Genomic DNA, 23644 nt, shown 5'->3' with positions numbered 1-23644 from the left:
AATACTCAGGAATTAGTATCTATAGGACCTGCTAAACAGTTAGATGGCAGAGCTAAACTAGAGGAGTTGGAGGTGCCAACTGCAGAGATAAGGAATGTCGGAGGAGAAGTATTCTTTGAAAAAGATGCTTATATAGTAAAGTCAAGTCTTACTAAAACAGTAAAAGAAATTAACTCATTCAGGCACAAAATGCAGGAACTATTCTGCTTGAAAGAGTGACCCAGAAACTCTTGCTTGAAGTTTAAAGTTAGAAATAAGGAAATTTATTGTTACTAACAAAGTTATTCATAGGAAAAAAACACACAACATTTTGTAGGATAAAACTAATAACTAGTTTAATGTCATTCACGTTCAACTTTTATATACTATCCCCCAACACACACAAACACAATACTTTCAGGTTAGGTATAATTTCACAAAAAGAGAGAACATACAAAAAGGTTAGATTACATTTATGATTTTACTAGTAATGAAGGCAAAATTGGTTGGCCACATCAAGCAGAAGCAGATGCTGCTTTCCCATCACAAACTTCTTTGGTTCCCAAAGTCCTCAAGTGGGCACATAAATGCAGGTGACACAGTCAGAACAAGATAGTGCCAATGTATTTACTCTGGGCTTACCTGTATAAGAACTTGTACCAACACTTTACATACTTCTATTTACAGGAACATATAAAAGCTTAGCTGTCCCAAGATTTGTTACCCTGACTCAGGATTAACAAAGTAATTCTCTTGGAGAAAGCCCATTTTGCCATAATTCTAAGTTATTTTCAGTATTGAATAAGCACTAACTACCTGCAATCAAGTGGGCTGTAATACAGTTAGGGAACTTGATTGCATGCATTTATTTCTAAAACAAATCCTTTAATTTTGACACATTAAATCAAAATGCTAGTTGACATGAAAAAAGACAAGTTTTTGGTGGGTATTAATATGTTTTGATATCTGGAACATTTACTGATTTCTCAATGTCCTGTGTACTAATTTTTTTTTGAACTACTAATTACACTCTGGAAAAAAAATTTCCAAAGATAAAATAGTCAGAAAAAACAGAATATAAAATATTGATTTGAAAATTATTCATCAAGATGTTAACATAGATGAAATTTAATACTTCCTTCTAGATGTGAACATTTATCTAGTTCATAATTTCAATGAAAGGGTACATCTAAAGAAACTGTTTCATTCTTCAACCACTAGGACTACACAAAGCAGTTTCAGCACCAGGGATAGAAATCTTCCCTGATAATACTGAATGCCATAATACAGACGAGTAAATGCTAGGTTTACATGATTAAGTATAAGCACAGGCACAAGGGAAGCATTCTATAAATGTTTTGTTGTTGTTGTTCTTGCTATTATTCTTACTATATGTGAAGCTGATGCAGTAAAAATAGTTATACTTCTCCTCAGTCACAGAAACCCATAGTATGTGGAAAATTGATGACCCTAATTAAATATTTCTTGTTTTATATGCATTAATTTAAAATCTAGCACAACAATGAACCACCATTTCTCAATATTAGCAAAATACAAGAAAGAAAAACAATAAAATCATGAATTAAAGTTCTTTAATCAAATTAAACTTCACTGTAACAGTTAAAAAGAAAAAAACTACAAAATTTTAAAGAAAAATTATCTTTGCAAACATAGTCATAGGATTCTTGTGCATTATCATTTTTCATAGAAATTTTAACCAGTATATTTTTATTATATGCTTTGAAGAATAAAAAAATTAGTGAACTGCTGATGACAACTGTAATATATTATTTCATATTATGTGCATTTCCAAATAAGCTGAAAAATGGACATTAAAATCTCTAGGAAGTCAAAATATATTTAGTAATTTATAGAAGTAACCAAAAAGTGTTAATGTCTACTCCAAGAATGACTGCAAATTCATGCATTAAAATTTTCTTATATTTCAATTTTTAAAGTACAATTCTCCTGAAAATGTTAGCTAATTTGGAAAAAAGCCATTCATATGTGAATAGACATATTTGAATTAATAATCTTAATTAGAAACTAGGTAATCTGGGTTCTGAACAATTTTGGATATGGCCATTTGTTTATATACAAACAACAAATATAAAAATATTTTGATGTCACCAATGCCCAATATATTTTCAGAGGGTGGATCAATTTCTGTGTTACATATATGGTTATTAGACCAACTTACATTTTAACAGGAATCTAAGTGTGATGCTGGACCCAGATTACCTAGGTTCTTTTGTTCACTAGTGTTTCCTGACTCAACTGTTTGCCCAACTCCGGATTGCTTTCTGCCTCTATTCTTGAGGATTCATGGTTGCCTCAACTTTCCTTTTCAAGTTCGCCCCCACTGTGGCTTTTGATTCCTGACCATTTAATTCTGACTATTTACTAGCTCTTGGCACTGAACTTGTTTCTCCTCAAACAAAACCAGTTTCCTGCTGAATACATACTCATGACTCACTACTGCCTGTATTCCCAGAACTGAGAGAGTAGTCCTCATTTCAGCTGTCTGTCAGAATTCATGCTATTGTTTTCACTGTAATACTCTGTACTTTTCAAAGCAGGATCACAATTTATCTCATTTGTGAGACTACAATAATCTCATTATACAACAAGCGTTGTTCAATCCCATTTCATTGGTAAGAAAACTGAGACTCAAAGAGGTTGAAGAGTTTACCTAACAGTGACAATTCAATAACTTGAATGCTAGTTTTAAGGAACTTAACCTCCTCAAAATTCATGTTTTAAATAATTTAAGAACACTTTAGAGGAATTATTTTACTCAGATTTTAAAAGTCTGCTCTTATTTCTTCAATAGTTGAGCCAGTTAAATCTTGAATATATTCACATTGTTGAATATGCTGAATTATTAAAATATGTTTTTAATTTCCTACCTCCTCCTTTTATTTATCCAAACATTTATTAAGCACTTACCATGAATCAGTCAATGATCACAGTACATTGCTGAAGGTTTTATTTGTAAGAATGATATAGTTCTTGTCTTCAAGTAGCTGCTGATCTAGTGAGAAAAAAAAAAGCCATTCATATAATGAATGGCTGCACCACCATACTTTTTTGCATAAAAGTAATTATAGTGTAAAAGCACACTTTCTGAAATCATATTATTTATATAAATTTTACTAATTTATTGTCAGTGTCCGTTGTAGAATATGAATAACATGAAGACAGGGACTTTGTCTTACTCATTGCTCTATTTTCTGTGGCTTTGAACTATCTACACCTTGCAGAACATACTCAACAGTTACATGTAGTAAGGAAGATTGTTTATTTTCTTCTAGGCTGTAAAAAACTTATACTGTGTGTTTAGTGAATGAAGACGATCTATTAGATACATAGATTCAATGTATTTCTCCCAAAGTTCTGGTTAATTTAAACTTTTTAAGAAAAGTTTTCTACCTTATCAAACAGACATCTATGTCTGTTATCCATCAGATACACCATCTATTAAGTATAGAATTTCTTTCATTTATTTAACAATAAATATGCACTGTTAGAAATAGATAATGTCTTTCTAAAGTTGTCTTGTTTCATAGTCTCATTATCTGAGACTTTTTAGTATGCTTTCTGATGTATCTAATGAATATTAGAGAGTTGCTACTTGTTTATGTAATAATATTGGAGGAATAAGTTCTTATTAATTTATTAGTCTACATGAAATTTCATTTTCAGTTAATGCTTATGAATAGTACATGGTCACAAAGCTCAAAGGATTGATGTTTCAATTACACTATTTCATGTTTATAGTTGCTAAGTTCTAAGTTTCACTGCATCTCTTCTCTTGGTCTAAACTGTGTTGTATATGACTATATTTCCTTTGGCATTTTCCTTATTTAAAAATCAAATAGATTATGTTTTACAGTTCTAGAGTGCTGAGACCATATCTCTCTGATTTGCTTTCAAAACAATTAACAGTGTTGTTTACATGTGAAAAGTTAATATATGTTTTACAGTGATTCAATATAAGACATTTTCAGTTTAGACATTAGTAAAGGTATCAAGGCAATGAAAAAGACATTATGAATTCTATAAACATTCCAGGTTAGGACAATCCAAAGAACTAGCAAATAGGAAAAGAAAGAAGAGATACAAGAACATTCAATGTCAACTCACATTTTAATAACTGGAAGCTATGTGGGTAACCTTAGGAATTGCTGAGAAGTTTATGGCATATGAATGATGTAATTAGTGTTGTGGGTTCCTGCCGATCAATGCCAAAATTAAACACACATAACTAAGAAGTAATTTGAAAAAATTAATTACATGAAATCCCATTGTCTCTTCAAAAAAGAAAGTCAGGGAAAATATCTTTGTGTTGGTATGAATTCAAAATACTAAACTTTATTTACAAAGAAAGCAATAACCAAACATTTAGTGAAAATGAAAAGTAGAGAATCAGATACTGAAACAACAGGACAAAATTTGGGTTTAAACCCTCAGATATATTTTGGTAGACATTTTACTTGTGTGGGTTAATAAATCATAAAGGATCATCTTATTATTACTTGCTTATTCTTTTGGCTTTTTTTATCTTTGCAAAGTCTCAGAGAAAAATTCCCAGTTCATAATATGCCTTCTATCCCCATGGCTAGTGAAAAAAACAAAGAAAAGATATATTGCTAATTAGGTTTTAAGTACTTAAAAGAGATACAACATTTAAGTATGAAAGGGGAATTGTCAAATTCTTATAAATACAGAATGTGTATAGCTATTTATTTAATAAAACTGAAAAAGAAAATGCTGTTCTATTTGCTCTCTGAAGAAGAGAAAATCAGGTCAATGAATAAAGATAAAATAAGTGGATATCAGTGTACTCCATTACATAATTTGAAAGTTCAAAATTCTGCTGTCTTTTTGTGTTAATGTATAGTCACAATCTCTACCATCTATTGAGTACTTATTATAGGCATTGTTCTAAATGCTATATATCTTTAATCTATTTAAATACTGCAAGCATGTACTACATGCTTGGAGTATTTAAAAACTCCATATGTGAGGTAGTTATACTTTACAGGTGTAGAATGAGGTTCAAGGTCAATTTGTTTGCATATGAACCCAATCTATCTGATTTCAAAACCCTTCTTTTAGCCACTCTACCCTACTTCAAAGGACTATTTGGGATTAGGATGTGAATGGTAAAACAAAAAAGATTGAAATGTAAGGTAACCATGTGAGTTTTCTGCTATGCATATGACAGAAAACACCATGGTGTTAATTATGGGGGTGAATCATGTAGCCATCATCTTTCTTCACTGAATGCAAAGAGCCCCGAAACATGCTGCTATGTCTTTTCGCCGCTGCAAAAGAAATCACGTTGAGTTTGTTTTAACAGAAACAAAGAAACCCATGACAAAGCTATGGCCAACATAGAACATTCTATCTACTTCTCACAGACTTAGATTAGCCAAACAGAAATAAAGTTTGATATACACATTTATGTTGCTTTAACGGATACCCAAACATACTGAATGTGATGAAGCATCTTGACCCTTAATATATCTGTTAACCTTAAGATTATCTGTGCTAGTTAAGATTCATTTTCACATTAACAACAAAGAGGCTGTATATAACAAATTCCCCAAAATGTGTAAGATTCAACTCCCAGGGAAAAACTACAGTCCTGGTAATCTGTTCCACTTTTCCTCTCCATTTCTTTTCTCATCCTGATTCTTGTGTCTGTTAAGAGAGATATATTATAGCTACAGAATATCGAAACATAAACCTCAGATTGTCTCCATGTACTATCTGTTAACGATTAATGAGGTGGTTATTTCAAGACATTCTTCCACTGGTTAATCTGTGGCTGCTGGCACCATTAGAGGAAGGTTCTAATCCAAAGTTTAATGCACCAGGATCAGGCTCAGACTGAATCTATGCACTGCTTCTCAATTGGGCTAAAGTTGGTAAAGATCCCTCTCTTACTGTGCAGAGATCCTATTAATGAGATAACTATTCTAAAGAACTCTTGGACACTTCCTCATAGCATGCTTTCCCTCTTTCTATGCAGAGTATGTGCTTTTTCTAAAAAAAAAAAAAAATTGATTATATAGACATACAATGACAATACTTTCAATAGGGACTAGGAGATTAATGGTTAGTTAGACATACAACAAAATCTTCACCTGAAAAGCATACTGAGTGATATATTAATGGAACCATGCAATTAAATTTTGGTTAACCTTAATGAACATAATTAAAAACAATTTATTTATTCCAAGTAATTTTTGTCTAGAATTAAAGTGATTCCCAGGAAACAAAAGGGCTAATAGAGTTTTCTGAATCTTTATAGGCACAAAGACAATAAAATCAGATTGACTCAAAGATCATCTCTTGGGACTAGCATGGTGGTCCAGTGGTTAAGAATCTGCCTTCCAGTGTAGGGGATATGGGTTTAATCCCCGGTCTGAGAACTGAGATTCCACATGCTCTGGGGAAACTAAGCCCACGTGACAACTAAGCCAAGACGTGGTGACTACTGAGCCTGTGCCCTTTAGAGCCTGCATGCCACAACTAGACAGCTTTGTGCATGCCACAATGAACAGCCCAGGCAGCAAATCAACTAAAACAAAAACAAACAAACAAACAAAAGATCATCCCTTGGTGGGGTGCTTTCACCAAAACATGTAAAACCATGATGACTTTGTTGTTTTTTCCATGAACTTGCCCAGTCTCCTTATCTTTAGTCTGGTAAATTTGGTAAAAATAAAATAACGACCTCATTCTAGGTTCCAATGTGGCCTTGCAGAATGGTGAATAAACCTGAGGAACTGGCCAGCCATAAGTGGGATGGAATCCTAATTTTGTCACTTCCTAAACTATGACTTGCACAGCTGACACCTTCTCTTCACACTAGTTTCCTCATTTGAAAAATGCGGACAATAAAACCTTACTTAAAGAACTGAAGTCAGAGTTAGAAATAATACATGTAAAAATGCATGGTAGATAGGAGAAGAACGGGATATGACAGCTTTAATTATTAAAAATAATCAACTATGAACCTCACTCTTTAACATACTTGTCTTTCTATAACACATGCATACCAAACACAACAATGATGACAATGCACTGGCTGCCACTGTGTAAAAACAAAGAGAAACGTACTGGTCAATGTTGTTAGTATGGAAATAATTATTCACACACATTTAAAAATTTTTCAGTGAAGCCTGTTTAGGTGACTACATATATTGTTATGTGAATTCCTCACTCTCGGCAAATGAGGCAGAGAGGATGGAAACTATTAATTTATTTAAGCAAAAATGTGCCAACCTATGCTACCTGAGGGAAAAAAGGCAGAATCTTTTTTTTTTTTTTAAATGCTGGGAATGGTAGAAAGTTTCAGATCATTTTTCTCTAGGTTGTATTCTGAATGTTTTCACGAAGGTGGCATTTCAGCTGGTAGGAATTTCAGTAGGGGAGATGAGGAGGACAGTGCTAAGGATAGAAGGATAAATACGAGTAAAACACTGAAATATAAAAGCACAATGTATTAACTGGGGACAAAGTAATTTGGGTTGGCTAAAGCATTTTTCCCCAACCCAGGGACTTGAGAATTATTGAAAATGATCCACAAATATTTACATAGTAGGCATTGTTTGTGGACAGAATAAGTATCAAACATATTTATGTTGTATGTAGGTATACTAGTTTCCTAGGTTTGCTGTGGCAAAATATCATAAAATATGTGGTTTAAAACAACTGAAATTTATTCCCTCCCAGTTCTGGAGTTTAGAAGTAGCAAGGTATCAGAAGGGTCACGCTTTTTCTGAAGGCTCTAAAGATGAATCTTTCCTAGTTATAATGAGGTTATAACTCCAGTATAACTTGCTCTGAACTTGATTACATTTGCAATGGCCTTATTTCCAAACAAGGTCACATTCCCAGGTACTAAGGGTAGGACTTAAACATATCTTTTTGAGAGACACAATGCAACCCACAAGTGTGTGTTTCAATTATATGTAGATGTTACAATTTTTTAAATGCAAACATTTTTAAATAGCATATTAAATTGTTAATATGTTTACCATACTTTTCTCAATCAATGGATATTAAAAAGGTAAGTCTCAGGCAGGAGTTTAAGAGTCTGTAAATTTAATGATGAAAAGAGTTGCACACATGCAAAGAGGTTGGGAGTCACTGTTATAGGGTTCCTGTCAGGAACAGAATGAGGTAAAATAAGAAAGTAAGCTAAAGTCAAGTATGAAGGGTCTTTGGTACCAAGATAAGGACTCTGGGTTTAATTTGTTAGGCAAAGAAGATTACGTGATTTTTTGACATTTTTTTTGTTTGTTTTTTTCTTCTACATGTATGTGTGTAGAAGATAACATGATAAAAACACTTAAAATTCTGAACCATATCAATCTGTCCATCAAGGTAGAGCTCTAGGAAAATTACCTGTGTATATAATGCATTGAAGAAGAGTGAGTGTGGACACAAGGGGACCAGGTATGAAGTGAGCAGGATCTCACTCGAATGAAGAATGAAATGCATGCTAGACAAACCGCCAAAGAAGAATGCGTAGAGGTATGGCTAATCTGATGTTGAGTATGTATATGTGTGTGTGCATCTATATGTAGATTTCTGTGGATGTTTAAGGGCATATATGAACATTAGGGTGTTTGCATGTCTAGTTCTTTTGAAATTCGAGTACTTATTATTTCTGTTTGATATTTTTAATGTGTTGACTCACTGATTAACTTTCCATGCATAAACACAGTATTTCTCTAAATGGAAAAGTTGAAAATATCCATCTAACTAGTTTACTTTCTTGCACACAGTAGGTGCTCAGATATTTGTTGGCTGGTAAGCATCATTTTAGCCATCCCCAAACTAGGTCAGACTTATTGACACATATTGAATTGCTATGTGTCTGTTTTCTGTTTAGGATTAAAAGTAATGGAGTGAAAAGGTACAACTAATAATAGCTAGAAGTTTAAGTTTGGTGAAGAAATTGTAAATAGGAATCCAGCTAGTCTAAATGGATTCAAGTCCCCAAGGCAGGACAAATTATATCCATTGATCCTGAAAGAATCTGAAAACTAGATCACTGAGCAACTCTCAAACATCTTTGAGGAGTTGTAGAAAAGGAGATGTGCCAGAGGATTAAAGCGCCAAAAGGAGAAGGAGGAGATAAACTCTTGAAAATCCATAGCAAGTAGTTTAATACTATCTGTAGGTGAGATTATGGAATGACTCATTCATTAGAAAGAGAGCAGTAAGTCCCATTATCATATCAAAAACATTTTCTTATTTGTGAAATAGATGTTGGAAAAATTGATAATAATTCTATAATTGTAGATAATAAATCTATGTATTTTTACTTTAATATTGCTCAGATAGAGTGTATCCACACTTCAACTAACTAGTTGTCAAGGTCCCTTAAGATATTCTTTTGGACAAGTTAGAGAAATATGGCCTGTTTTCCAGCACAGGATGGTAGCTATTTAATAATTGAAGGATTATGCCAAACAGGTGTTTATATACAACTTAAATCAGTGTTTTTCAAGGTTTTTGACAATGACCTTCAGTAAGAAATAGATTTTTCATATTATCCAGTAAGCATACATGTATGTAGTATGTGCACAAGTATAATTTAAAAAATGGATGCACAGTCATGTTTTTCAGTCTATATTTTTCTATTATATTTTATTAAGAAAACTACTGGTTATAACCTAATAAATCTGTTTCATGACTCACCACTAGCTTGGGAGGCACAGTTTGAAAAATGTGATTTCAATCAGAATGTTTCTAGAAACTACAGAGCTGTTTTTATCCTGTTTGATAAAATATTTGGATGAAGACATAGAAGGACTGTTCTCAGATTTGCAGATAATAAGATAATAAAAAGAAGAAGACAATTTTTTTTTGCATGATATAATCAGGATTAAGAAATTCCTAGCATATTAAATTTAAATAGAAAATTAAATAGAAAATTAAAATAAAATTAAATTAAATCTAAAAGAGATATGTACAGTTCTGCACTTGACATCTCCAAATCTACTTGCAAAGCTACTACTGGATATGTGCTGCTGCCTAGAAGCAGAATGGCTAGAAACAAAACAAAACAACAATAAAACAGAACTATGCTGTTTCAGTTCACAGTAATTTTAAGATAAGAAGCGAATGGAAACAAAATTGTTTGAGAACCTACTACACATCAAGTATGAATCACTGTGCATTACATGAACCACTGGTGTTATATTGCTAGAAAACCCAGAACCAAACCAAACCAAAGCAAACTAGTTCAACTTTGGGATACATTAACAGAAAATCTGTTTCTAAAGATGGAGGTTCAGGGTAAGAGTTTCCCTCTGTTTTATACTGCTTAAATTCAACTAGGATTTGGAGTACTTTGTTCATAAAACTTAGAGGAAAGCAAGAAATTTGCTTTTTAAAGGACAGCTGAAGGGAATGGGAACATTTAGCCTAGCCAACTGCTGTTTTCGTTTGTTTTCTCTGGTCACATATAAGGTGCCAGAGACACACAAACAATTACAGTGTAGTCTTTTCTCACAGCCAGAGAAAGGAAACATTATTTATTGATACTTGCTACTATGTTAAATACCTTAAATGTATTAGCTCCTTTCATCCTTTAATCCTATTAATCTCTACTTTGTGTTGGGTAAAATAGGGCTTTGAAGAGAAGTCATTTGCCCAAGATCACATGGATAAGTGGGTAGTGAAACTGGCATCTGAACCCAGGTTCCACTGAGTCTGGAACCTGTGTTCGCAACCACTACATAGTATTGCCTCTTGAAAATCAGAGCTTCATGGGCTTACCTTTGAAGGACTGTCCTTTGGAAGTATGGGTATGCATCTATTAAAGCATAAATCCATATACAATTGACATTTACTACATAAAATATTTTTAATCTGGAGACTTAAAAATGAACATTATAGGTAATCTCTCTTATATTTCAAAATACTGTTAATGCAAATGCTAAGTTATTTGTGTTTTTGTTAGAAAGAGGCTTTGTTGACTATAAAGAAACAGAACTGCTTGAATTTTCAAAACTTTATGTTTCAGAGGGCAGTACTGAAACTACAGTACACGTAACTGCAATTATAAAGACTTGCATGCGGTTATAATTGTTCTTACAAGTGTTTATAGGTAATTCAACACAGATTGTTCCTGTATACCAAGGGTACAAGGACATATTTACTATATGCTGGCTGCTGAGTTGAAATTATTTCATTGAATTCTCACTCCCTGTGGGATAGATATTCTCACCCCTATTAGTGAATAGAAGACTGAGTTCAATAACTTGAGGAGACTGCATAGGTGGTTAGTTGTGAGTGTGGTTCAAAGGCCTGTGTACTTTCCATCATACCACACTGACTTCAAGGAGCTGCCAGAGAACTGGTGAACGCTTTTTAAAGTCTAAAAGTAGCAAGAGGTAGAACCTGCTGTCATACTGAACAGCGGGGTAAAAAGAAGCTAGTGTGATGACCTTTCAATCTGGATTTACAGATGTAAGATAGATATATCATTTTAAACTTGCACACGAAAATAGTGCTTGCAAAAGTAGATGCTATTCACTTGGGGCAGATAAAAGGCAATAGGTGGATATACGTCACAGGATTCTTCTATGGCAGCATATCTAAGTCACACTATTAAGACCTAGAGGTCACTTTCAATCTTTCTAACATTTTATAATTCACTTGCTATTTAATTTATATGGACATACCAATCACCATTTCTTTCAGAAATTTTTGCTGAGCTATTTTAATAATTCAATTACTTCAGGAAAAGTTTAAACAGAAGCACACAATCAAGGACTAATCCAAGCACCGGTCTTGAGGAATTTTGTTATACATGACTTATGGCACGTCAAAATTTTAATGCATCCCAATATCCCAGGAGTTAACTTGACTAGCCAATCCAATTAAATATAAGCACTAACAAACCGGATAATGACAGATTTGTATATTGACTATTTTCAATTGAGATGACAGTTAAAATGATTTGAATATACCTCAAGATACCTAATAGCTAAAATGATTTGAATATACCTCAAGATACGTAATAGTTCTGGTGTCTGACAATATATTGAAAAGGGTTTACCTCATGAAATATTTTTTAAAAATTACATCCTTCATTTCGAGATAAACACTAGTCCTGCCTATTTAGTTTTAATTCGACACGAGCGGCAAGTCTGTTGTGTACATTTTAAGAAGTAAAACTTTTTTTTTCTTCCATTCTCTATACGTGAAGATGCAGAAATCTATTACTTTAACCACAGATTAAGACTGGCAGAGAATTACTTGTATTTTAAGATAATTCTCAAATCCTCTGAACTGTACATGCCTAACAAAAAGGGGCGCATCATTAGTTGGCATCATACCTGACGATCGTTAAGGACTTTTTAAATGTGGGATTTGTCGCTCCCACCAACCTACTACCCCACAGTGTCACATGGTGCAGCCTTTTTAGTCTGGGAGGTGAGTTCAAGAACTGTTTGTTGTTCAGAGCTCCATCCAGAGAGGATCACTGTTTGACAAGTTCTATTTTAAGTCGTGCCTGTGTGTGCAGGTGTCAGCCTCTTTGATGGCTGTAGAAAAAGGCCCATTATACTCCATCTGTATCCTTCCCCCGACAATGCAGGATTATTCCCCACAGTGCGTTCGTTTCTGCTTTGCCAGCCACTTTTTGTCACTGGGAAATTCCAAGGCGGGCAGGCGGACAGGACTGAGGGAAGGTCCTGAGGGGGCAGAAAGAGGTCGTCTGCCACTCCCCTACCTTACAAGGCACGTGGCACTGGCTGTAGCAGCTGCTGGATGCGACGACGAAGATGACGAACCTCCTCCTCGCAAGAGGATAGTCAGGGAACAAGGAGGTGGCAGCGAAGGCGGACACACACTCGGTGTCCTTCCCCACAGGGAGAGTCCACCCTCAAGGGAAAAACTGAGGAAACCACCACCCGCCCCGCCTCTGCCAGCTCGCCCCAGTGTCTGGCAGCGGTCCCCATGCACCTGCTCACCTGTCTATCCGTTCGGGGCGGTTGGGGGAGGGACGAGGGGTGTCGGGCTGGGTGGGTGGAAGGGGAAGGAGGGCAGGGCGAAAAAGGGGGTGCACGAGGGCTCCGCCCCCCCGGAGGCTCTGCGCAGGCGCAGTGGCCGCTACCGCAGGCAGGGGGCGGCAACATGGCGGAGTGAGCGGCGGCGTCGGGGCTTCACAACAACAGTGGCGCCTGTAGCAGCGGCGGCAGCGGCGTCAGTCACAGATCTGAGCTTCAGCGCCGGCCAGCGCCGCGGGCAGCTGCTCGCGCCCCAGGGTTATTCCGAGCGGCGGCAGCATCTCCGCGGGGGGCGGGCCGGGCCGGACGGACTGGGAGGGGGAGCGTGAGGAGGCAGCGGCGGCGGCGGCAGCGGCACAGCTGCTGGGCGGGCACTGCCGCTCGCCGGGCAGCGGTTAGCGGCGCTGCCACCGCCGGGAATAAGCCTGAGAATAACCCACCGCCTCCGCCGGGGAGGGCGTCGGAGCGAGCCGGGTCGAGGCGCAGGCGGGGAGCGGGCCCGGCGCCGCGGCGCTGGTGGATGCTGGGGCTCCGAGGCGACGGCCGGGGGGCGGGGGCCGAGGCAGGTATAACGGTACCGGCGGCGGCGGCGGCGGCGCCTCGGCTCTTCCCTTCTCGTCAGGAGGGGGGCAAATGGCGAGCGAGAAGCCGGGCCCGGGCCCGGGGCTCGAGCCTCAGCCCGTGGGGCTTATCGCCGTCGGGGCCGGCGGCGGAGGCGGCGGGGGCAGCGGCGGCGGTGGCAGCGGGGGCAGCGGGATGGGGGAGTTGAGGGGGGCGTCCGGCTCCGGCTCGGTGGTGCTGCCCGCGGGGATGATTAACCCTTCGGTGCCGATCCGCAACATCCGGATGAAATTCGCAGTGTTGATTGGACTCATACAGGTCGGAGAGGTCAGCAACAGGGACATCGTGGAGACGGTGCTCAACCTGGTAAGGGGAAAGGCGTGCTCGCCATCTGCCTCCCAGGCCCCCCCCCCCCCCCCCCCGGTCTGCTTCCCTCCCCAGGCGCTGGCTCCCACCCCTGCACCCCCCTCCCCGGGTCCCGCACGCAGCGCGTCCCCGCGAGCACAGAACGTCCAGCGGGTATCGCCCAGCGGGTATCGCCCAGCGGGTGACCTGCCTGCGCGCTGCCAGAGCCACGCCACCTCCCCGTTCTCTCCCCCGGTCCTCTCCTGCCACCTGAGCGCAGTGCCCAACTTAACACCGCCTAGGATCACTTCTCATGACTGCGAGTCGTCAGTCGTCCCTGGCCGTGCAGGGTTTGGGTCTTCTTGAGAGTTTATGGTCACGGGGAGAGGAAGGCCTCCTTTTCTCTGGAGTCCTTCCTGCCACACTCTTATAATTGTCGGTGCGGTGGCTCTCCAAGGATGGAAGCCTTGCCCCTGGAGCCTAAATTCCCCGGTGCTCCTGAAACGTGAGAAGCACGTTAGCTCCCACTTGAGCTGCTGGGGTGTGATGTTTTCGAACGAGGAGGAAAATGATGCAGTTTTGCAGCTGCCTTTAAATATATTCCCAGACTGTGCTGGAGAGTGTTGTGGCTGTTTCTCCTCCCCAGCCGCCTCCCCCCGCCCCTCCCCCCCACATCCGCATCTCTTTTTAGGTAGGCTTTCTTTCTTTGTAATATGGCCCTGAATATACTGACCTCGTAGTCATTTTTTTGTGTGTGCACATGAGGTGTTAAAATGTGGGGGCACCTAATCATACAGGTTGGTTTCTATGGTTGCCTTCAGAGAGCGTCGCATGTGGCTAAAGACCAGAGGAAAGGTGTTAAATTCAGTCCTAGGTTTGGTTTCTTACATGATAAGAAAGAGTTACTGCAGAACTGTGTGTGACTTAATGTTTGGCGATATCCTATCTACGGAGAGGCTAAGAATCTTCAAGATGTCAGGGGAAGACATGGGGACGAACTAAAGAGAGGAAAACCATAGATTTTGGATAATAAGACTAGTTCATTTAAGATTAGTTCTTTTTTTTTTTTTAATGCCTTGTAAATGCAGTTTTTGCTGCAGCACAGCTTTTTAAACAGTTTCCTCTGCAATATTTAGCCTTTGACAAAATGTCAGGTTGGGTTTTGGAAGGCAAGGCTTAAATCAGCAGCAATCAGTTGACTATTGTATTTGATGTGGAGTCACAGGAATATAAAAATATGCTTGTAAAGAGATTTGATAACACCCATGCAGTCAGAATTTTCAGCTAGGCAATTATTTTTATTTGATCTATTGGGAAACTGAAAGAAAGCTGCAGCTGCAGCAGTGGTGCCCTGAGACAGGGATTAGATAATGTCTGTGGTATATGTGCCTCTTAAATGTACAGAAAAGTTAAAGCTGTTGGTTTTTTTTTGTTTGTTTGTTTTTCTTGCTGGAGTGTCAAGTGAAAGATAGGAAAATATCTGACTTTTCTTTGTTATATTTATTACTGTTTAAGTACCAAACATTTCTTTGTGCTTCTGTGTACCCTTCAAACAAATCACCACAAAAAAGTCAGTATAAGTTTGGGGGACTGTCACTTCCTTGGTATAACCAAATTCTTTTCAAAATACTAATAGAAATACTGTTTTCTTGGACATTTTAATTTTAACCAGCAGCCAATAGAAGGTCAGTACTTGCCTTTTTTTTTTTTTTTTAAGAGATGAAATCTCAAAATATGTTAGTAGGTTAGCAGGTACTGTTTTTCTGTAAATTTAAAAGAAAACATTTATTAAAGTTTTTTGTTTTATTTTAACAGTTTTCTGATACCATTTTTACCTTAGATGATGTGATTTTAGGTTATTTTAAGAAGTATTTACATGCTTACCTAATACATTTTTCTGTGAGAAGAGGCAATAGAGACTGTTTCAAGCTGGAAACTGATTTGAATGTGTAACCAGTTTGGACTCTGCAGCAGTAGCAATGTATGCTGGATCAGTTTTTAACAGATGGGGTTCTATAGATATACAGTAGGTTAAGAAAGGAAGTGAAATATTCCTGTTGAGGTAAAAAAAGAATTTTAACTATCTTCAATGCACTGAAAGTCTTCACTGGCATGAAGTCTCCATATGCAAACATTATTAAAGATTAACTTTACTGGTAAGCTTAATTAGAGTAACCAGAAATAAGGTAATACTGACATGCTGCTGCATCCCCAAATCCACTTAACATGTAACTGTGTTGGTTTTTGGCATTAAAAAGTCAGGTTTAAAATTTCTTTGTACATACTTAAAGAGTACAATTGATGGAAACTTTTGGGGAAAAGAATGACAAAAGCATCTATTTACTATTAAGCTGTTAAGTATATTGATCGTGGAATGCATATTAGTCATGTGCAGTGTAATATTTCTTGAATGGAAGGTTTAGTGCTTTATCTTTCCCATATACTCATGATGAAAGTGTCATGTGAAAATTTATGTTGACTGAGAAAATATTTGGAGATCATAAGCATTTAAAAATAATCAAAACTTAATTCTATTTACTTAATGAGTGTATCAGTAAAATCGATTTAGGGCTCTCTGTGACCTGCTAAAGGTTGGAAGCTTCTAACATCTCTTAAAATGAGTTTTTTGTTGTTTTTTTTTTAGTTTTCCATCTTAATTTAAAACATTAAATTAAAATGTAGTTGGGAATAATGAAATATGTATCACAGTATTTTCCATGACAGAAAAGAAAGGAAGAAATACTAATGAAACTTCAAAAGAGTTGCTGCTTTAAAACCCTGTCTCAGCCACCTTTGTCAAAATATTTTTTTCCCTGTATATTCTTTTTCTTTATATGGTGAAACTACTAATACTTGGTTTTTTGTTTTGTTTTTTTTTCAATTATTTTTATTAGTTGGAGGCTAATTACTTCGCAACATTGCAGTGGGTTTTGTCATACATTGACATGAATCAGCCATGGAGTTACACGTATTCCCCATCCAGATCTCCCTCCCCCCCCCCCCCCCCCCCCCCCCCCCCCCCCCCCCCCCCCCCCCCCCCCCCCCCCCCCCCCCCCCCCCCCGCCCCAATTCCCCTGGGTCCTCCTAGTGCACCTGGCCCGAGCACCTGTCTCATGCATCCCACCTGGGCCAGTGGTCTGTTTCATCATAGATAATATGCATGCTGTTCTCTCGAAACATCCTTAATACTTGGTTTTTAGGTTTCTCACATACCTTACCCAAAGAATTAAAAGTTTTACAGAGCAAAGTTGAAGTATACACTAAAATATAAGACTAGATTAATACAGCCATGGTTATGATTTTGGGTCCTTTTTCGGCCAGAGGTAGAGGTCCATTTCCACTGTTGGGTGGATTATGGGAATTTGTTGAAGAATCACCAATGGAATGAAAAATAAAATGAGTAATTTCCATTGTAGATGAATGTATTTGTATGATGATATTATAGTTCACTTGAAACATTCAAATATGAGATGGATAGGATCAGGGATATGAGTAAGTTAATTTGTAAATAAATTACAATGAGAGTATATTGTCAAGGATTTTGCATTACGGCTTTACCAATGTAAAAAACTGATCATCGACAAAGTTTGGCTTTGGGAGGTATTATTTAATATGGCAGAATAAGAGCACTTAGCTATAGAAAAGAAATTTTGTTGGTTGTTTCAATTATAAAACAGGCATACTAGGCATACTACTTAATCCGTTGCTTACTTTGTAAAGACAGTATATGTTTATATAAGGTTTTTACTTCCTTGAAGTAAATTCTGTGTATACATAACATGTTCTCTGTTTATAACATGAAAGTATCTTATCATAGATTTTAATATAAACATTTTTAGAACAGATAAAATACAACATTAATGTTTACTTAATTCACAATAGGTTTTTTTTTTGGAATTGCTGTCTTAGGTAGTATAAATCTATAGCATTTGATTTTTTTCACAAATCATGCAATATACTAGTGTATCTTTAATGGTAGAAAACATTTCCTTTGATAATTTTTTTTTTACATTCTAAGTGGTATACTGTATATTGTATTAAAAGTATAACAAGATACTATAAGGGGATTTTATGTGCTAAGTTCCTCTCGACTCTTGATATATGAATTGTGGTATTGTTAAAAAGAAATTTAAAAGGTTTTCCCTTCTGTACTTGAATGTGACAGTGACTTTTCTTCCTTAGATTTTTTTTCATCTGCAGCTTCATAATCAGAATAATTTATATTTTGAAGATATTTATAATTTCATGAACAAAAAATGTGTTCTGCTTATGAACTAAATTTCTTTTAAAAATATGTAGTTGGATTTTTGAGTCATGGAAGTCCTTAATATCAACAGAACCACATTTATTTATATTAAAATAGAATATCCTTCATTTTATGTTCATATGTAAGTCCTGTCATATTAATTTGAATTATATTTTATTCTTATTATTAGGTATTGAAAACTAAATTGAGTGTGTATGTAAATATTGGGAATTTCAATATCCTGAAGAGTTCTGAGGTTTTCCTTTAAAGTATTAATTTAGTCATATTAATACAACTAACCACTAAGTAGCATGTGTTCTGTGAGTTTGTGATCAAGTTATAGTAATTTTAAATAAGTATTTCTTACATTGCTAGTCAGTTTTTGGCAAATACTTTGTGGTTAATTAAATGTATCTCCAGGTTCCCTCATCTTTTGCTGTACATTCTCCAAATACAGTGTCAAATTTATTGGTTCCAGCAAACTCAGCTTCCATTTTGGACCAGGGATGTGGCAGTATTGTAAAATTCAGTTATCAACATTTTTGATTATTTACTTTAATAGTAGTTTGCATCAGTTTCATAGGTTTTTTTTTCATTTATTGCCTCGACTTGTGATATTTCATGCAGTGTCAGCATATCTCCTTATTTTACAAAGATATAACCATCATTTTCTAGTTTTATGTATGATATTTAGTCTCTAGTTATTGTTTCATTTCCTATACTGTGAACTCTGAGGGCAGAAGGCTATATTATGTATAATTTTATTTTATTTGTATTTCTGGCTCTTGGATAAGTTAAGTGAATTTTGAGAATATACAGGACACCGTTATTAGGCAGTAGAGGGCAAGATTCTGAAATTCTGTTCAGCAGTAGGGTCCAGATCCAAGATCTTGAAATAAATGACTCATATAAAGTTAACATATTCCTTGTTCTTAGAATTAGAAATATTTGTTGACTATATATGAATGTTTTCTGTGTAAGGTATTACTATATAGTAAATATTATTTTGAACTGATGTCTTGGAATAAATAAGAATCTGTTAATTGTTTTTCGGCATATATTGTCAGATATATACACACATAACTAAGAACACGTTATTTTAAGTGAATTATATATATATATATGTGGCATTGCATAGAAATTAAAAATATTATTACTGTTTGTCATGTTACCAGGAATAGTGGATGTTTCTTTTTTTTGTTTATCTTTCATACATCTCTCCTTTTTAGTAATAGTACCTCACTTTCCTTAAATGAACCACTCATCCTCCGTTCTTAGTTCAGCTGGTTCAGATGGGTTCACATGACCTGGTGTATAACCCAGACATGTCCAGAATCACCATGACTGGTTCCTAGGTGAGCATTTAATCTGAGGGGAGCCACAGGATCAGTCACAGGACTTGAACTGAAATTCTTCCTTTTGGGGTTGTTGAATTGGTGGACTCATCCTATAGCTGTAGAATTTGAGCAGATGTTAGAATTGACCTATGTTAGAATTTGACCAAGTATGAAGCCAAGAGAGAGAAATATATATATATTTTTAAAAATAAAAAAAAAACAACATTTATTTTTGGCTGTGTCAGGTCTAGTTGCAGCTTCCAGGATCTTTGTGTCTCTCTAGTGGTGGCATGCAGGCTCAGTAGCTGCAGAGCCCTGGGATTAGATACCCCAGGGCATGTAGGGTCTTAGTTCCCCTGCATTGGAAGATGGATTCTTAACCACTGGACCACCAGTGAGGTCCCCAGAGACCTATATCTTGATGCAGCTTGAGTACCTGGAGTTCTTTGTCTGTGGTCATCATCTTCTAACCATTAACGGTCTCCCTTGTAAAGTTTATTATTTCTATTGTTATTACTTTCAAGTCAGCTTAAATTGCATTCTTGTCACTTGGAAAAATTTCCTTGCTAGCGTAGACTTAGTAACTGGAAGTGGGACATTGTGGGAACAGATCCTGAATGTTGAAATGGAGTGCAAGGCAGTGAGGACTGCTTCCCCCTAGCGATTCCTTTTAAGGAATTAGGAAGCAGCTCTTTCGATTGTTGTTACCTGGGTTGTCTTTGGCCATAGAGCTACTGAGGCTGGAACTTTAGGGATTCTCAAGTGTTTTGGCCAGTTTTTGCCTCATAAGAAAGCAATTTTCTTTGGTCCAAGCTGGCATGCTTGGAAGTAGAGAGGGAAGAGGAGATTGTCTTTTCAAGTAAGAGAGGCCTTTTCTGCCTGTAGCTGCCATCTAAGAGAATCAGAAAATCAAGAACCTTGAAGGTTGGAAATTCTGTTTTTTTTTTTTCAACCCTGTACTAAAATTAGTAAGAAGAAAGACAGGAGTTTAAATTAAACTCAGGCAAAGTTATGGTTTACAACTTTTCTCAAGCAACTCATCCATTATAGTCCCAGTCTCTTGACCAAAGTAACATTCCAGTTACTAAAGAGTTTTGAAAGAGGATCCAACCAGGGAACAAATGATAGAGTAGCTGTGCCTCCTCTTCCAGCATATTATTTCACATTGCTTCAAGGAAAATCATTAAACAGAGGGTTTTAATGGGTGAGTAATGTGAAGCCTATTGCTATGAGACTCAGTATTGCTATGAAACTTAAAAGGTAGTTTGGTATCTTGACAAGATCTCTGGCTTTGGTTGCTAGTTCAGTCAGTTGACTGAAGTAAATTGACCAAAAGCTTATTGAGCTTTTAGAGGCACTATTTCCAGGGTAACCTCAAGCCTGGTAAACAAAGTCTTGTATTCTTTTTACTTCAAAGGCAATTCTCAGCCTCAGTAAGAGGAAGCAGGCTACTAAAACTACAGCTGCTAGAAGGAAGATCTGAGGCCATAGAGGATAATGGACAAGTGAGGTCTTCTGAGATGGTGGTGCATCACCACCATGATGATGGTGATGCATCCAGATTGGTTGACTCCAAGAAACTCCATTGTTATGACAGGCAATTCTTGCTACTCTGATCAGTAGCATATGGTCTATTGGTTTGAATTAATAACCATGATATGTTTACTGTTGGTTTGTGAACTGGTCCACATTGCACAGAGGGCAAGGAGATAGCAAAGAAAAGAGGGAGACCACTCCAGATTGGTCGCTGGCAGGTTTATTAAGCAGGGGAATGTGTAAGGCTTGTCTTTGGCAGCCACAAGATGAGTGATCTCTACACCTGCCTACCAGAATCTTTAAACTACAGTGGCCTTAACTGAGTTCAGTCATTTGTACCATCCAGATGGTTTCAACACCACCTTGCTCTCCAGACTGTTTCCCACCGTGGGCAGAGTAGACAGAGTGTACATTTGAAGGACAGGGGAGGGGGTGAGGAGCCTCTGATTGCCCAGATCCAGCTCATGGGTCAGCTGACGGTCATGTCCTCTTGATTATCTCCTCCATATTTACATTTTCCACTCTTCTGAGTGGGCATTATGATTATTTATTTTTTCTTTTACCATTGTATATTAATTACACAGGGGATAGTTACATTTATTGTATAGATATATATTGTGAGATTGTGAGGTACCACCAAAAAAATTCATGTTTGGACCTGCTCAAGAATAATATTCATAATACAAATGTTTTAGACTTGTTGTTGAATCCAGTAACTTGGCATTGTCTTTGTCTTCCTTCCAGCCTTCCCACCCATGATGAAGTAATGGGTGTGTTTTCTGTTACGGTTAAGATAGTAATATTGTTAAACATGGATATTTAAGAAGTATATATATGGAAAGAAATGAATGTATAGGTGGTTGGTGATCCAAGGGCTAGATTGTTACAGATTTTTATTGATTTTTACTGCATAGCATCCATTCCTTCTAAATTTTTGATACTCCTTTGAGAAGTCTTCTCTTCTTGATGTTTGGTTTGCATGCTTTGAGCTTTCCCTGGACTCCTTTCTGCTTTCCTGGACTAGAAACAGAGACTATACTTGGCCCATCAGTAACATTGTGGTTAAATATCTACCTGTACATCTGTGAAAGCTTTGTAACTCCTTTCCTTCTGCTGGAGAAAGAAGATGCTCACTACTGGAGTCGCTAAGATGTTAGAATGTAAGTCTAGACTTGACTAGCACGCTGCCACCATGAAGGCAGAGGATGCTTGAGGATGGTGCTATCATACAGGCTCCAAGAACCAAGAGAGAGATTACTGATGACATCTTTGGAGCCTTTGGATGCCTGATATGCATCAAGAAATTTAAGAAGTTCTTTTCATTAATCCTTCATTCTTTTTTAATTAATTTTTTTTTTAGTTGAAGGATAATTGCGTTACAGAATTTTGTTGTTTTCTGTCAAACCTCAACATGAATCAGCCGTAGGTATACATATATCCCCTCACGTTTGAAACTCCCTCCCGTCTCCCTCCCCATCCCACCCCTCTAGGTTGATACAGAGCCCCTGTTTGTGTTTCCTGAGACATACAGCAAATTCCCATTGGTTATCTATTTTACATATGGTAATGTAAGTTTCCATGTTACTCTTTCTGTACATCTCACCCTCTCTTCCCCTCTCCCCATGTCCATAAATCTGTTCTTTTAAGTCTATTTCTCCATTGCTAGCCTGCAAATAAATTCTGCAGTACCATTTTTCTAGATTCCATATATATGCATTAGTATACAATGTTTATCTTTCTCTTTCTGATTCACTTCACTCTGTATAATAGGTTCTGGGTTCATCCACCTCACTAGAACTGACTCAAATGCGTTCCATTTTATGCTGAATAATATTCAATCGTGTATATGTACCATAATTTCTTAATCTGTTCATCTGTCAGTGGACATCTAAGTTCCTTCCATGTTCTAGCTATTGTATATAGTGCTGCAGTGAACGGTGGGATACATGTCTCTTTTTCAATTTTGGTTTCCCCAGAGTATATGCTTGGGAGTGGAATTGCTGGGTCATATGGTGGTTTTATTCCTAGTTTTTAAAGGAATCTCCATACTGTCTTCCATAGTGGCTGTATCAATTTACATTCCCACGAACAGTGCAAGAGCGTTCCTTTTCTCCACATCCCTCCAACATTTATTGTTGTAGACTTCTGGATGATGGCCATTCTGAGCGGTGTGAGGTGATTTCTCATTGTAGTTTTGATTTGCATTTCTCTCATAATGAGCAATGTTGAGCATCTTTTCATGTGTTTGTTAGCCATCTGTATGTCTTCTTTGGAGAAATGTCTGTTTAGGTCTATTTCCTACTTTTTGACTGGATGTTTGTTTTTCTGGTGTTGAGTTGTATGAGCTGCTTATATATTTTGGAAATTAATCCTCTGTCAGTTGTTTCATTTGCTATTATTTTCTCCCATTCTGAGGGTTGTCTTTTTCACCTTGCTTATAGTTTCCTTTCCTGTGCAAAAGCTAAATTTAATCAGGTCCCACTTGTGTACTTTTGTTTTTATTTCCATTTTTCTAGGAGGTGGGTCATAGAGGATCTTGCTTTGATTTATGTCATCAAGTGTTCTGCCTATGTTTTCCTCTTAAGAGTTTTATA

The 23644-nt window shown here is 37.2% G+C and overlaps 1 protein-coding gene and 1 long non-coding RNA gene across 10 annotated transcripts in view; one reads left to right on the top strand and one right to left on the bottom strand.

The window, feature by feature from the left end:
- LOC122447079 overlaps positions 1 to 13161 on the bottom strand; it is a 546471-nt gene extending 533310 nt beyond the window's left edge. The window contains exons 1-2 of the long non-coding RNA XR_006271124.1: positions 12990 to 13161; positions 2929 to 3013 (exon numbers count right to left, since the gene is read on the bottom strand). This is a non-coding gene — a long non-coding RNA (uncharacterized LOC122447079). The remainder of the gene's footprint in view (positions 1 to 2928; positions 3014 to 12989) is intronic.
- NBEA (neurobeachin) overlaps positions 13160 to 23644 on the top strand; it is a 644508-nt gene continuing 634023 nt past the window's right edge. For all 9 annotated transcript variants that reach the window (XM_043477413.1, XM_043477415.1, XM_043477416.1 and 6 more), the window contains exon 1: positions 13160 to 13952. In XM_043477413.1, coding sequence (XP_043333348.1) covers positions 13659 to 13952 — 294 coding nt within the window. In that variant the 5' untranslated portion in view covers positions 13160 to 13658. The remainder of the gene's footprint in view (positions 13953 to 23644) is intronic.

Source organism: Cervus canadensis, chromosome 9 (genome assembly GCF_019320065.1).
Source record: "Cervus canadensis isolate Bull #8, Minnesota chromosome 9, ASM1932006v1, whole genome shotgun sequence".
In the NCBI taxonomy this organism is placed as follows: domain Eukaryota; kingdom Metazoa; phylum Chordata; class Mammalia; order Artiodactyla; family Cervidae; genus Cervus; species Cervus canadensis.
This window is presented reverse-complemented; position numbering and strand designations above follow the sequence as displayed.